This window comes from Medicago sativa, chromosome 6 (assembly GCF_051527215.1).
Source record: "Medicago sativa cultivar Bolivia chromosome 6, Bolivia_mono, whole genome shotgun sequence".
Lineage (NCBI taxonomy): Eukaryota > Viridiplantae > Streptophyta > Magnoliopsida > Fabales > Fabaceae > Medicago > Medicago sativa.
In genome coordinates, this window is record NC_140754.1 from 45,132,287 (window position 1) to 45,147,754 (window position 15,468).

General features: G+C 36.0%; 1 protein-coding gene and 1 pseudogene across 16 annotated transcripts; both read left to right on the forward strand.

Annotated features, from left to right (window-relative positions):
* Positions 1-1,664: 1,664 nt before the first annotated feature.
* Positions 1,665-7,395, forward strand: LOC146915460 (putative protein disulfide-isomerase A6). Of its 16 annotated transcripts, XM_085717841.1 has the most exons (13): positions 1,666-1,908; positions 2,262-2,443; positions 2,576-2,672; positions 2,812-2,978; positions 3,196-3,267; positions 3,839-4,510; positions 4,640-4,750; positions 4,894-5,195; positions 5,305-5,396; positions 5,494-5,633; positions 5,735-5,973; positions 6,057-6,101; positions 6,241-6,788. In XM_085717841.1, the coding sequence occupies exons 8-11, from the start codon at positions 5,118-5,120 to the stop codon at positions 5,752-5,754; spliced, it is 330 nt and encodes a 109-aa protein (XP_085573967.1). In that variant the 5' UTR covers positions 1,666-1,908; positions 2,262-2,443; positions 2,576-2,672; positions 2,812-2,978; positions 3,196-3,267; positions 3,839-4,510; positions 4,640-4,750; positions 4,894-5,117; the 3' UTR covers positions 5,755-5,973; positions 6,057-6,101; positions 6,241-6,788. The 16 variants fall into 16 exon arrangements, 3 of the variants coding, with proteins under 3 accessions (XP_085573968.1, XP_085573967.1, XP_085573966.1); XM_085717842.1 differs by lacking the exon at positions 4,640-4,750 and having other exon boundaries at positions 1,665-1,908; positions 2,188-2,443; positions 3,839-4,036; XR_015014613.1 differs by adding an exon at positions 2,098-2,187 and having other exon boundaries at positions 4,894-5,396; positions 5,735-6,101.
* A 3,720-nt stretch (positions 7,396-11,115) lies between these two features.
* LOC146915461 (uncharacterized) lies at positions 11,116-14,736 on the forward strand (annotated as a pseudogene).
* Positions 14,737-15,468: the final 732 nt, after the last annotated feature.

Sequence of the window (15,468 nt, forward strand, 5' to 3'; positions counted from 1 at the left end):
GACTATAACTTTAATCCCAGGATATTCATATAGCTCTGCTTCAGAAACCTGTCCTAGGAGGCTGCCTATGCTTCTTCCCATGGCTTTTGTTTTGCAATGATGAGGCAATCCCCATAGTTGGATCCAAATAGGAAAATTGAGATATTTCTCATGAGCAATGATATTCAAACGAAAAAAAAAATCCATGAAGCCAAGAATAGTCTAAACATGGCCTAAATTCATCAACAAAAAAAAAATCAAACCAAAAGAAGAAGTGCAATGGCTTTGCCAAACTATTTGCAAAGAACAAAACACAAGAAGTAATGAGAAAATTGTCACGAATCCATGAAGCCAAGATTAGTCACCAACTTATGAAAGATTGTAAAATAATAAATAATAAGACGTTCTGTGGCATAACAACTCAAACCTACCTTATCAAATTGCATAAATTCATCTCCATTTTTCATATGTACCTATAAATTCATAAGTTGAAAAAATAACTCCAAAATAAAAATTCTTCAACTTGAATGCTTTTAGGAACTTCTCCACCTATCATATGTAAAGTTTGAGAAACTTGAAAATACTAAGCAAATAAAAACAAAGGATTCAACAATGCAAATGACAGTCCATTGTAAGAAGATCAACACTTACATGATAATCTAGAGAAATGAAAAATTTGAAAAAATTATTCGTAGATTCAACATCAGTTTCTTATCTTGAGACAATTCCACAAACATGTTATGAGCATAAAATCAAATACAAAAAATGATAATGACTTGAACAAACCAAATCCCTAAATCCACCTTCTCTTATGGGAAGAAACTTACATGCAATACAATAGCTCCATTAGTATACAATACTGCATTCATATTACGTTTCATGTTTAGGTCCTAATTCTTCTAAAAAACATACAACAATTGCTTCCTAATTGTGGCACCCTATAACAATTACAATTCATAATTGCATAATTCAAAGGGTAAAATCACTACAAAGTATGAATAACAAAATGAAAGTGATTACCTTATCATCAACACAAGAAATTGGTGAGCTATGTGTATTCCCAAGTTTTTTTTCCAATTCTGCATGTATCTCTTATAATCCTCTGTCTCATAATCTTCTTTCTTTTACCAACAATCTTGTAAATTTTGAGCTCCTAATATTAAATCATGGAGAAATTTAGGTGGAGACCATGCATGCAATTGCTTATGTGCTAAGAAGGTAGATGAAATTGAGGTTTGGTAATGAAAGGTGTGGTTCCGCGAGAGAGAAGAAGGGAGAATGGGACTGATTTCTCTCCTTCGTTCTTTCTTTTTATTTCTCCCCTTTGAATATTTATTAGGCCAATGCAAATGATGTGGCTCTCCCCCAAACTTGAACATTATTGGATTACCAAATTGCCCTTCTGAAGCTTGTACTACAAACAAAAAATTAACCCTCAAAACTTTTTCCTCTCAATGTTTCTATTTTTTCACTTTCCCATTCCTTTTTTTCCGAAGTCATCCCCTCTACAGTCCCAAACAAAGCCTAGGGCTCTTTTCCCCTATATACCGGAAATTAATCTACTAAACTAAATAAGAAAATACATGTCCGGTGAATTTACCATTTTACCCTTATTGAGGGTATTATGGTAAATTAATTAATTGAAGCTACCCTAGCTATATATATGTGTTGTTTTTGTTGATGAAGAAAAGAAAGAAAAAAAAAAGCAAAACAGAACGGACGGGACAGAGAGGGAGAGGAGAAGAAGGAAAAGAAGGGAGGTCGAGGGAGAGGAGAAGAAGAGGAAATGGGTAACCAAGAGGAAGAAGGAAAATTGGAGAAGAAGGCAATTGGGGAAGAAGGCAAGCTTGAGAGAGTTCATTCATCCACTACCACAAATCTCACCTCACATCATTATCATCATCTTCAACTTCAATTTCCAATTTTAAGGTGGGTCTCCCTTTTCCTTTCCCTCATGCATGTAGAAATTTGATGAATTTAGAGTTAGGTTTTCATTTGGGGGAAAGGGAATTCTAGGGTTTTATGAAATTGAGTAATAAGAATAGTGAAGTTTTTTTTTTGTTATTCATTCAATTGGTAATTAAGTTGTTGTGGGGTATGTTTGAATTGATGTTTTAGTGTTTGGGTTAAAATTGAAGTCTTTAGAAGCAATAAGCTGTCAATTAAGTTGTTTTGCTGAAGCTTAAGTTGGAATACAAGTTGTTGCAGGTATGGTTGTGTGCTATATTTAAGTTACCACATGAGTAGTTGGTGAACTGATAAACTATTTTGGGACTTGACAGAATTGCTTAAATCATAATTGAGCTGTTTTAGAAGCTGACAGAAAGTGATTATGGAGGATTAGGGCAAGGGCAGAAGTGGATAAATTGTAATTAGGCTGCTGATTGGGATACAAGCTAGGAATAAGCTGTTTTTGGAAGAAGTTTGGTGAAACCCGTATATGGGATAGGGCTCCACTAAAACGGTAAGAATTCACTCCCTGTAACTTTGTGTATACTTTTTCTGCAATTTTTGTTCTTGATCTTGAATAAGCATTTTGGTTGAATAAATTTGCAGTCTATTTATGTCAAAATTGCTGATCTAAATCTATATGTAGGAAATGAAAGCCGCTAGCATTGTAGATGGAAATGGTACCGAAACCGGACATATAATTGTCACAACCATTGGTGGTAAAAAATGGCCAGCCAAAGCAGGTGTGTGTGTTTGATTTATCATTTCTGATAATTATTGGACAGCTATATAATCTATAAACTTATATGTTTGGCATCTTTGATTTTGAGTAGGTTTGATCTGCTTTGATTTTGATTTGTTTTTCTGCTTTTGCTGTGACAGGCAAAGTGTTTGGAGACTGGGGAAACTGTGGCTATAAAGAAGGTTCTTCAAGATAAGAGGTACAAAACTATTGAAGAAGGGTGGAAACAAACTAAGGGAAGTGCAGTCCTTTGGAACAAAACACATCTTCGTCAATGCGTAGGAAGCCATAACAGTTCTATCTAGAGGTTGTGCCATTGGATTCTCATAAAACTAAAGAGAACGTAACTGTGACGGTTCGATTGTGTCATGAACCAACGCTTCAATCATATTTTGTTTGCTACATGTGCATTTTTGAATAAACTTTGGATTTTGCCTTTTGTGCCATGAAATTTCTCAGCATTTTCACCTATTTTGAAAATTTATTGACATTTAATTATATTTGAACATTTGTTGTGTGTGCAGGTTGGCTTACCTCTTCTTAATCTTGGTGTGTAAGATTTCACCAATCACATATTTGAGAGTTCCTCCTTCAAGGTTTAGTTTTTCTACTCCTCATTTCTTCACCCATGTGTTGGACTATGTTTTTTCAGCTAGGTTGCATTTGCTTTTATTACTGTCCTCTTTAATTTCAATCTCCCTACTGCACACCATTGTAGATTAGTGTTTGCTCCAGTTGGCCTAAATATAGATGCCTTTGATTTTAATTGAAAACTGTAACATTTCATGTCTCCATAAAATTCAACATGCCGCTCCCATTGTTGAGAAGCATATCCTCCATATATAACCATTTGTATCCTTAATAACTAGCACAGTTGGGCCTTCATGATTTGAAATGTTGTCCAAGAATGTATTGAAACTAAGACCATTAACAGAACTATGATACAAAAGATTCCAATCTTCCAAATCATGCTGGGAAAGTGCTCTTCCTATATGCCAAGCATACTCTTTTCTCAAAAGTACAATGTTAGAATCAATATCCTTCGGGGTTAGTAGAAATACAGGAACCAAATGGCTTATTCAAGAAATAAAGCATTCTTTGTTTGTATATATATTATGTTATTCATATTCAAATTACTGGTGTTGATTTATAATTGAACTCTTGCAGCCCCTATGTACTACAAAGGTGTATACCACCTTTTCTACCAACATAATCCACTTGCAGAAACATTTGGTGATATAATTGTATGGGTTCATTCTGTATCCTATGATCTCCTTAATTGGATTCATCTCAACAATGCTCTTGAACCAAATGGGACTTATGACATCAACAGTTGTTGGTCAGGTTCAGCCACTATACTGCCAGGTGAAGAACATAGACACATTTTGGCTTAAGATCTTGCCATTGTTGCAAACCAATCGTTTATTTTTTATGGTGGCAATCTTTACATTATATTTGGATTGTTTCCTTTTCATATTGAAAATTAAGATTGCTAGCTAAACTTGAATTTGTTGTGCTTTCTTTAAGCAGGCAAATAAGAAAATTGAAGATGCTAAGTTGGCAAGAGATTTCCAAACCAGTTTATTTAAAACATAAGTATCTAAAACACGAGTTTTTGTTAAGATTGTAAAATCATGCACAGATCTGATTTAGTGCTGAGTTTGATAAAATCATACGTGACACTGATTTTGACACAATTTGGAGCTTCAGTGAAATGATAGTGTCACAGTGATTTTACTAAACTCGATGTCAATTCAAACATGCATTAAAATTGGAATTATGTGAGATTATAATTAGAGTACCTTTGCGAAGGAGGTTACTTTCCGCAAAAATGAAAATGTGAGTTTCTTCATTGTTTTATGTCAATTTGGATCATTGTTTTGTATGCAAGTAGTCTAGTTTTATTTCTTAATGTAGGATTTTATTTTTGAAGATTTCTGAGTGTTTTGTTACGTGGATGATTCTTAGAGATCATTTGGGGTCAAATTCAGCACTGAACAGAGAGGAGAATGTGATGGAAGATTCTTGTGGATATATTTATATGTTGGGAATTATATTATCACAAAGACTGTAAAATTTGTGAGTGTTGGTGCAAGATGAATGATATGTTGATATGTTGGGAACTATTTATATTCCGGTTTCAATTATATATATATATATATTCAGTTTATATATTTATATGTGTAAAACTATTTATATATAAAACTTTCCGTAATTGACAGGATAAGATGAATGTTGACAAGGATAGTTCCGACTCTGATGAGAGTGAGAAGGAGTGTGAGGATGAACCATCGAAAACACCTCAGAAAAAGGTCAGCATATACTTTGTTCTGTTTGCGTAACTTTGATTTTAATTTTAGTTCGGTGTTTATTTTTAATAAAAAATTTGCTTTGGTTTTCTCTAAAACAATTTCTAATAATAGCTGTGTGTTTGGAGTAAAAAGGGATGATTTCTTTACACTTTTGTCTTAACAAATTCACTGCTATTATCTTTAGGTGTGGTCATTGCAAGGACCTTGCTTATGTAAGGATGTTCTCATGTCTAAGACTACTTTTATCATAGTTTGATGAGTTTCCCCTGATTATGAATATATCAAGGTTGATCATGATACTGTTTTTACAAATTTCTTCAGACTTATGAAAAGGTTGCTGCAGCCTTTAGGCTAGAGGAAGAAGTAGTTATATCTAATGTTGATGCTGACGAGTACAAGGATTTGGCCGAGAAGTGAGTGCCGTAACATATTTTCATTTGTTTTATTAAACTAGGTTGAAATCATATTTAACAAATGCATGTGCCTAATCTGGTTTATTTGCTAATACAGATATGATGTTCATTCCTATCCCACATTTAAGTTTTCCCCAAAGAACAATAAAACCGGTGAAGATTATGTTGGTGGTCGCGATTTGGACGATTTTGTAGTTTTAATTAATGCGAGATGTGGCACCAACTGTGATGAACATGGTCAGCTTACTTCTAAAGTTAGTTTAAAATATATGTTTAGCATCAAAAGAGACTAGAATAATATACTTGATAGCTGAGTGAACTAATTATTCATGCTTTAGGTCTCTGGATGGCTTGGTGAAGGAGTTTGTGAATGTTGACGACGATGAGAAGAAGGTTGTCTTTTCGCGACTTGAAGAGGAAGTTAATACGCATAAGGGTTCTGCTGCAAGGCTTGACTGATATCCCCATCTTTTCTGTCCTATCACATTGGAATTTATTTGTACTTTCTATCTCTATCTTACCTGTGTTGACCAGCAAGGATCCTTTAGCAGACAATCTTAGCCCACTCGAGAGAGCTGTAAGTTAACATCCCCGGGATAGTGCTACTTGTGCATCAATTGATGCAAATGGCTCCTAACATTATTAACTTTGTGATTTTAGGCTGAAAGAGAGCTTATGGTGCTGGACACTAAGGTTAAGCTGCAGGTAGCTTCTTTGATGTTTTAAATTAAATATGTTCCCTCTGTGTGTGTTTGTGTTTGCGAGCTCAATTGCAAAAATGTATCTTTTTTTTTCCATTTTATTTGTTCCTCTCTTTTAATATTATGTTTTTCTTGTCACACAGGATTTATGGCTGCAGCTTCTTAAATTGGGATCGACAAATGATCCTCAATTGGAACCAATGAAGATTAAACTAATTACGATGAAAGTATTGCACTTGCACAACCAAAGAAGCCTGGTTTCTTTTCAGAAGAGAGAGTTTCATGAGTATAGAGTGAGAAGGACATATTTAGCAACAATACTATGACTAATACCTTATTGGAAGCACGAGATTAGGTTCCATTGAATTTGTACCTTTTTAGCAACAATACTATGTACAAATTCAAGACTATTGAAGTTTTAAAAATGCGAAGTACACAATTTGGACCGTTATTTAAGGTAAAAAAAAATTATGTTGACTGCAGGGACATATAGAAAAACCTTGGTCATCATATATCTTAGTTTGTAACAGTATTTATTAGAGGATACTAGAACTATAATGTTCGCTTGAACCATAAAAAAAAAAAAAATTGCGTGAGAATCATAAATAGTGTTACAAAGAAACTTCTCTCCATTCCCCTTTATTTCAAGATTCAAATAAATTTATATGTTCAAAAGTGGCTATAGTAATTATCATCCATTCTTTGACAATTTTCTTTTATTCTTGGTTTTTTCCATCTTTTATATCATTATATCATTTTTGAAAGAAAAAAAATCAAATAACCATGCGTTTAAAAAAAAAATTCCCTTCGATTTTTTTTTGACCTTTTTTTTTTAAGAATATGAAGTTTGCATTTTCACTCATGTTCTGCTCTTTCCATTAATTTGATAGAATGTGAAAAATGCAGCTACTTCTTTGAAAAATACAACTACAAGAAAGACAATGTGGTTGCTTGATGTGCTTACCGGTCAAGAATACGATTGCCGCCTCATTACCGCTGAGCGTAACAAGGCCGAAAAATCCTTGGGAGGAGGTTGGTTCCAGTTTGTTAGGGACAATCACCTACAAGAGGACGACAAGCTGCTATTCGATTTGGAAGTTGTATGCTGGCAAGTATATTATGTATAATATTTCAATGACAATATGTTTTAAATAAGGTTTGGATTTAGTAATACAACCCTTTTTTTGTAATCAACCTTAAATTGGTTGTACACTACATGGCAGCATCTATATTTCTGCTGCAGTACACTATGTATGTAATGGCAATGGTTGTTATGTTATCTTTTATGTTATGCCTTAGACCATGCATCACAAATATTCGGATTATGTGACTTTTGTTCTCAAATTTACAAAGAATAGCAATGTTCCGTAATTTGAACATCTTGCTTAAGCTTGAATAAGACAATTTGCATCTTAATGTATAGGATAGGCTCTTCTATGCACTGATCTCTAATGGCAGCTTCTTTCGCATAATACAGCCGCGAAACCATCACAACAAAGTGTGCAAGCTTGGGAAGGTTGATGTTGGTCTCAAAGTCTGATGAAATTGTTATATAACTGTATCAGAGTATCACCAGCCTGAAAATTCGAAGTAAGAATAATCCGTCAAACAAGTTAGGATTGACCATATGGATAATAAGGTTAGATCATGTGAAAGGATTTATATACGTGGTACTAAATTGCAGTTAATATCTGCCTTTGCTCTGGGTGGCAAAAATACCCATACCCACGGGTACCCGTGGGTAAAATCCGTCACGGGCATGGAGCGGGTAGCTAAACGAGTATCCACAGGTATAATAAATGGGTATTTGACTACCCGTTATTATATGGACACAGACACAGATTTGATTGTATCCATACCCACGGGTACCCATACCCAATAAATTAAGTAAATTACTAAAATATCTTTATATATCATATCTTATTACTTAAAGTTGTTACCTTATTGAAGAAAATTTTACCGCCCACCTAAAAATCCTCAATAATAACCTATTTTTATTTTAAATTTTTTTAATTCATTTTATTAAGTTCACCGTTTCCACTTCATCACATCATAAAACATATAGATTATATAAGAATCATGAATTTTCTATGGATTATGTATGATTTATGAAATTTTGAATGGATTACGTATGGATGTTTAAAAGTTGACGCTTTTTGGTAATTAAAAAAAGTTATAATTTGTACCAAAAAATAAATAAATTCAAAACTCCATGGGTATCCATGGATACCCATGGATACCTCAATGCCCACGGGTACCCGTATAGTGGGCACCCACGAGGATATGGGGTGGGCACGGGTATCATATTTATCCAACCGGGCGGGGACGGGTATCATATTATCCGTACCTATGGGTATCCATTGACATCCCTAGCCTTTCCTGTAGATCATGTGAAAAGATTTATATACGTTGAAGCTAAAACACAAAATGATATAAATCAGGTAGAGAGGCTTTTAGCTATCTGTCTGATGCAGAAGTTTGTTCACCTGAAAGAACTGGATACTAAATTGCAGTTAATATCTGCCTTTGCTGTAGATCATGTGAAATGATTTATATACATTGAAGCTGAAAGTCAAAATGATATAAATCATGTAGCTTTGGTAATAGGGTTTTCATTGGTTTATAGATAGATATCAATTATTACTAGAAAAGTGTTTCTACCGCTAACTAAATATGTTTCATTTGTTACTCGTGGTCAAACAATTTTGAAGATTTAATTTTGTAATCCGTAATACAAGAGTACTCTAAATATTGTATTATGATTTATAATTATCTGTCATTTCGCAATCTATCCTTTCAATATAATATTTTGTCAAATACGTTACTGAACCCCCGTGCGAATCACGGGTTTGTAACTAGTTATAAAAAAAAACTAGATACAACGAAGCTGGTGAACTCAATATTCAAAAGGGCCAATAAATTCGAAATAAACTATTGTTTTATTCTAATTTACAAAATATGAGACCAAACACAATTAGTAGTATGACGGGGAAATATATATTTGCATTTTGACTACTTCTTCAATAATAATAACTTTGTTTGCTACTTCGAGAACATATTATAATCACATTTCAACCTGATATAAGACTTGCTAGTGTCTTTAGGCATGTGTGTAACGCCCTACTTTTAATATTATTTATTTAATTGATTTATTGCATTTTAGTGGAACTTTTTATGATTTATTATATATATATTTTGATGGAATATATATTAATGGTAGATATTATATTTATTAATATTATTATTATTATGTGGGGGAGGAATATAATTATTAGAAATAAATAAGATATTAGGAAGAGAGTAGTTTTTAGGGAGAAGAGCAATTAGAGAAAGGGTTAAGAGTCAGTAAGAGTTTAGAAAAGAAAACAGAATACGTACAATTGGAGAAAAGAGGAGAAGCCAGAGAGAACCCTAGGAACGAAAAACGCAGCCGTTGGAATTCAGAAAAACAATCTAAGGTAAGGGTGAGACTAACTCTCATTAGTATCAAGTTATAATTCATAGGGATTGATCAATTGTTGTGGTTTTGAGAATTTGGGAATTAGGTAAAGAAACAATAAAATGGTAGAATCGAAGTGAATTTTTGTGTAATTGATGTAGAAAGATGATAATTCAGTCATAGGAAATGTATAGACACCAATTCCTGTCGAATTTGAGGCTTGGGTAGTGAATTTAGATGCCTGTGAGTGTGAACAGAGAGGTTGCGAGAGACCTGTCTGTCATCGCTCGCCATTGCGAGTGAATCTGATCGCCTCGCGAGTAAATCCCAACTCGCCATTGCGAGTGTTCCATCTCGCCTCGCGAGTAAACCATGAGATCGCCATTGTGAGTACTATTGTGCGCCTCGCGAGCTTCCCAGTTGAGCTCGCCATTGCGAGTAGTGTAGCTCGCCTCGCGAGCTAGTGCAGTACAGACCTGCTGTTTTCGCGAATTCTTGTCTTTCGCTTGTTCCCATGTCGAGCTAGGTTCTGATGTAAATACTAAAGATGATGCTGTATAAAAATGACGTTCCAGTAATGTTGTTTTGATATGATGATTACTTGTGAATAATTGTTAATGAATTTGTCAAATAAAGATGAAGAAGTTACATTTGAGTCGTGTCGTTGTCGTTGCATAGTCAGAGATGGGGGCTTAATGCCCAACAGGTCCCTTATGACCTTAGAGATGGGGGCTTAATGCCCGACAGGTCCACTATTGACCTTAGAGATGGGGGCTTAATGCCCTGGTGGTACCACATGCATGTTGAAGGTGTCTAAGATGTTGTTGTTTAGGATGAGGAGTCGTTGTTGCATTATAGAGTCGTCATAACATGATATAAATAATGATTACTTGAGATGTTGTTGCTTTCCCTGATGATGATAATGTTGTTCCGACATTAATAGATGATGTTAACTGATGTTTATTTAATGTTGAACCTATATATGTTGATTACTCTTTATGAATTATTGTTTGCTATTAATGAATGTGAAATCTCACCCCTTCTGCTTGAAAATGTTGCTCTTCGTATGAGTAACTTGCAGGTAACCAAGAATAATGCTGTTGTGAGTAATCTCCGTCGTGTCGTCTAGGATGCTCTGATACGTAACGGGATGGGGATTGTCTGATGCATGTTTTCCTTGTTACGTATTTTCTTTCATTATTGTTGAACTATTTTCAAGATGATTATTTAAGATGTTAAATGTTGTGGCTTTTCAGTGCCAATGATTTTTATAAGATGATGTAAAACTAATTCTGCTGCATGATTGTTTGATTTTTATAACGACTGGTTGTTTAATAAATAATATCTTGTTCTATTTAAATTGTGGAAAATATTGAATGATGAATGTGATGCTCCGTTTAAGATGATAGACTCTGATTTATATTATGAAATTTTTATGTTGGGAAAAACGGGGTGTTACAATTGGTATCAGAGCAGGTCGGTCCGTCCGGCCAAGTAGTTGAGTCCAGTAGTGTCGTCTAACAGTTGGAATATCATTATTGTGTTACTTTGAATGTTGTGTGTTGTGCAGAGAACTATGATGGCTGAAAGGAATGATGCTGCTCTTGCTGCTGCATTGCAAGCAATGGCTCAAGTTGTGGGGCAACAACAACAACAACAACAGGCTGGCAGTAATGACGGAGTAAGGATGATGGAGACCTTTCTGAGGAATCATCCACCTATCTTCAAGGGAAGGTATGACCCTGATGGAGCTCAGACGTGGCTCAAGGAGGTTAAGAGGATTTTCAGAGTCATGCAATGTACGGATATTCAGATGGTGCGTTTTGGCACTCACATGCTGACAGAAGAAGCTGATGACTTGTGGGAGAGTGTTCGACCTATGTTAGAGGATGGAGGTGCTGCTATTACTTGGGTTGTGTTTAGGAAAGAATTCCTGAACCGATACTTTCTGGAAGAAGTTCGCGGGAAGAAGGAAATTGAGTTTTTAGAGCTGAAGCAGGGTGATATGTCTGTGACCGAGTATGCTGCCAAGTTCATAGAGCTAGCTAAATTCTATCCACACTACACTGCTGAGAATGCTGAGTTTTCTAAATGCATCAAGTTTGAGAATGGTCTGCGTCCCGAGATCAAGAAGGCTATTGGTTATCAGAGGATCCGTAATTTTTCTGTATTGGTGAGTAGTTGTAGGATCTATGAAGATGATTCAAAGGCTCACTATAAGATTATGGATGAGAGGAGAAGCAAGCAACAACAAAATTGTGGGAAACCTTATAGTGCTCCAGCTGATAAGGGCAAACAAAGGGTGAATGATAGGAGAATGCCTAAGAAGAATGAAACTCCTGCTGAGATTGTTTGCTTCAAATGTGGAGAAAAAGGTCACAAGAGTAATGCTTGTGGTGAGAATGACGTGAAGCGGTGTTTCCGTTGTGGCGTCAAAGGGCATACAATTTCAGAATGCAAGCATGACGACATTATTTGTTTTAATTGCGGTGGAAAGGGACATGTTATTGCTCAGTGTACAGAACCAAAGAAGGCCCCGGCTTGGGGTAAGGTGTTTTCTTTAGCTGGTACTCAGACAGCTAGTGAGGACCGTTTGATCCGAGGTACTTGTTTCATTAATTGTATTCCTTTAATTGCTATCATATATACTGGTGCTACACATTGTTTAATTGCTGCTGACTGTGCCTTGAGGTTGAGTCTTGATGTGTCACCAATGAATGGAGAGATGGTTGTCAAAACCCCATCTAATGGTTCGGTAACTACCTTTCGAGTGTGTTTGAGTTGTCTTTTGTCTATGTACGATAGAGATTTTGCTATGGATCTAATCTGTTTGCCATTGAGAGGAATGGATGTGATTCTTGGTATGAACTTGTAGGAGTATAATTACGCTCACATAAATTGTTTCAACAAGACGGTGCGGTTTTCTTCTCCAGAAGAAGAAGCAGAGACTGAATTCGTAACTACTAAGCAGTTGAAGCAGATGATGCTTGACGGAAGTCAATTGTTTTCCTTGATGGCATCCTTGTCCGTTGAGAACCAGGCAAAGATTGATAAGTTGCAAGTTGTGTGTGAGTTTCCTGAAGTTTTCCCTAATGAGATTCCTGACGTGCCACCGGAGAGAGAGGTCGAGTTTTCCATTGATCTTGTTCCAGGAACGAAGCATGTGTCTATGATGCCTTATCGTATGTCAGCTTCGAAGTTAGCAGAGTTAAAGAAACAGTTGGAAGATTTGCTTGATAAGAAGTTTATAAGGCCAAGTGTGTCACCTTGGGGAGCGCCGATGTTGCTAGTTAAGAAGAAAGACGGAAGCATGAGATTGTGCATTGACTATCATCAGTTGAATAAGGTAACAATAAAGAATAGGTATCCCCTCCCAAGAATTGATGATTTGATGGATCAGCTAGTAGGTGCACGTGTATTTAGCAAGATTGATCTAAGGTCAGGTTATCACCAGATTAAAGTGAAAGACGAAGATATTCAGAAGACGGCCTTTAGAACACGATACAGACACTATGAATATTCTGTAATGCCTTTCGGAGTTTCTAACGCACCAGGTGTGTTTATGGAGTACATCAATCGTATCTTTCACGACTATTTGGATCGTTTTGTAGTTGTATTTATAGATGATATTTTGATATATTCAAAGTCTGAAGAAGAACATGCTGAGCATTTGAAGATTGTCTTGAAAGTATTGAAAGAAAAGAAGTTATATGCCAAGTTGTCTAAGTGTGAATTCTGGTTGAAAGAAGTAAGTTTTCTTGGTCATATTATCTCTAGTAGTGGTACTGCAGTGTATCCATCTAAAGTTGATGCAGTATCACGATGGGAGACTCCAAAGTCAGTTACCGAAGTTAGAAGCTTTTTGGGTCTAGCAGGTTACTATCGAAGGTTTATTGAGGGATTTTCCAAGTTAGCACTTCCGTTAACTCAGTTGACCTGTAAGTGTAGAGCTTTTGTGTGGGATGGTCAGTGTGAAAGTAGCTTTAATGAATTGAAGCGGAAATTGACGACGACTCCAGTTTTGATCTTGCCAAAGTCCGACAAACCTTTTGTTGTTTATTGCGATGCATCCAAGCCGGGTTTAGGTGGGGTACTTATGCAAGATGGTAAGGTAGTAGCGTATGCATCAAGGCAGTTGAAGATTCATGAATGTAATTACCATACTCATGATCTTGAGTTGGCTGCAGTTGTTTTTGTACTTAAGATTTGGAGGCATTGCCTGTATGGTGCTAGATTCGAGGTGTTTAGTGATCAAAAGAGTCTAAAATATTTGTTTGATCGGAAGGAGTTGAACATGAGGCAGAGAAGATGGCTTGAGTTACTAAAAGACTATGATTTTGGGTTGAATTATCATCCGGGGAAGGCTAATGTTGTTGCAGATGCTTTGAGTAGAAAGACTTTACACTTGTCGACATTAATGGTTAAATAGATGGAATTGCTTGAACAGTTCAGAGACTTGAGTTTGGTTTGTGAAGTGTCGCCTCAGAGTGTGAAGTTGGGGATGTTGAAAATCGACAGTGAATTTCTAAATAGTATCAGAGAGGCTCAGAAATTAGATGTGAAGTTGGTAGATTTAATGGTTGCAAACGATCCTGCTATAGACAGTGACTTTAAGGTTGATGATCAAGGTGTGTTGAGGTTTCGAGGAAGAATCTGTATTCCTGATAATGATGAGATGAAAAAGATGATCCTTAAAGAAGGCAATAGAAGTAGTTTGAGTATTCATCCAGGAGCTACGAAAATGTATCAGAATTTGAAGAAGATGTTTTGGTGGTCTGGTTTGAAACGCGACGTGGCACAATTTGTGTATGCATGTTTGACTTGTCAGAAGTCGAAGGTTGAGCATCAGAAACCTGTTGGGTTGTTGACACCGCTAGATATTCCAGAGTGGAAGTGGGATAGTATATCCATGGACTTTGTGACAAGTTTGCTGAATACTCCAAGAGGACATGATGCAATTTGGGTGATTGTTGACAGATTGACGAAGTCAGCTCACTTCATTCCGATTAATATTACTTTTCCTGTGTCCTAGTTAGCAGAGATTTATATTAGAGATGTTGTGAAGCTACACGGTCTCCCTTCGAACATTGTGTCGGACAGAGATCTGAGGTTTACGTCTAGGTTCTGGAAGAGTTTGCATGAGGCTTTGGGTCCTAATTTGAAGTTGAGTTCAGCATACCATCCGCAGACAGATGGGTAGTCGGAGAGAACAATTCAGTCGCTGGAGGATTTATTGAGAGTTTGTGTACTAGAGCAAGGTGGAACTTGTGATAGTCATCTATCGCTGATAGAGTTCACGTACAACAACAGTTACCATTCTAGCATTGGAATGGCACCTTTCGAAGCATTGTATGGTCGGAGATGCAGAACTCTGTTGTATAGGGTGGGTTTGCAACCACATCTTTCGAACTTGCATGATGTATTTCATGTGTCGCAACTTCGGAAGTACGTGACGGATCCATCCCACGTGATCCCAAGAGATGATGTGCAAGTAAGGGACAACCTTACGATCGAGACCTTACCAGTGAGAATATAAGGTCGTGAAGTGAAGAGACTTAGAGGCAAGGAAATACCCCTTGTGAAGGTCGTTTGGGTAGGAGCAGCTGGTGAAAGTTTGACGTGGGAATTGGAGAGTAAGATGCGGGAATCTTACCCAGAATTGTTTGAACAAGGTACATTTACGAGGACGTAAATATCCTAAGTGGGGGAGAGTTGTAACGCCCTACTTTTAATAGTATTTATTTAATTGATTTATTGCATTTTAGTGGAACTTTTATGATTTATTATATATATATTTTTTGATGGAATATATATTAATGGTAGATATTATATGTATTAATATTATTACTATGTGGGGGAGGAATATAATTATTAGAAATAAATAAGATATTAGGAAGAGAGTAGTTTTTAGGGAGAAGAACAATTAGAGAAA

Coding starts and splice junctions, on each gene's coding strand:
- LOC146915460 (XM_085717842.1), top strand. CDS start 5,118: ATGATTTCTTTACACTTTTGTCTTAACAAATTCACTGCTATTATCTTT. Junction 5,196..5,304: donor ATTGCAAGGACCTTGCTTAT/GTAAGGATGTTC, acceptor AAATTTCTTCAG/ACTTATGAAAAGGTTGCTGC. Junction 5,397..5,493: donor TACAAGGATTTGGCCGAGAA/GTGAGTGCCGTA, acceptor TTGCTAATACAG/ATATGATGTTCATTCCTATC.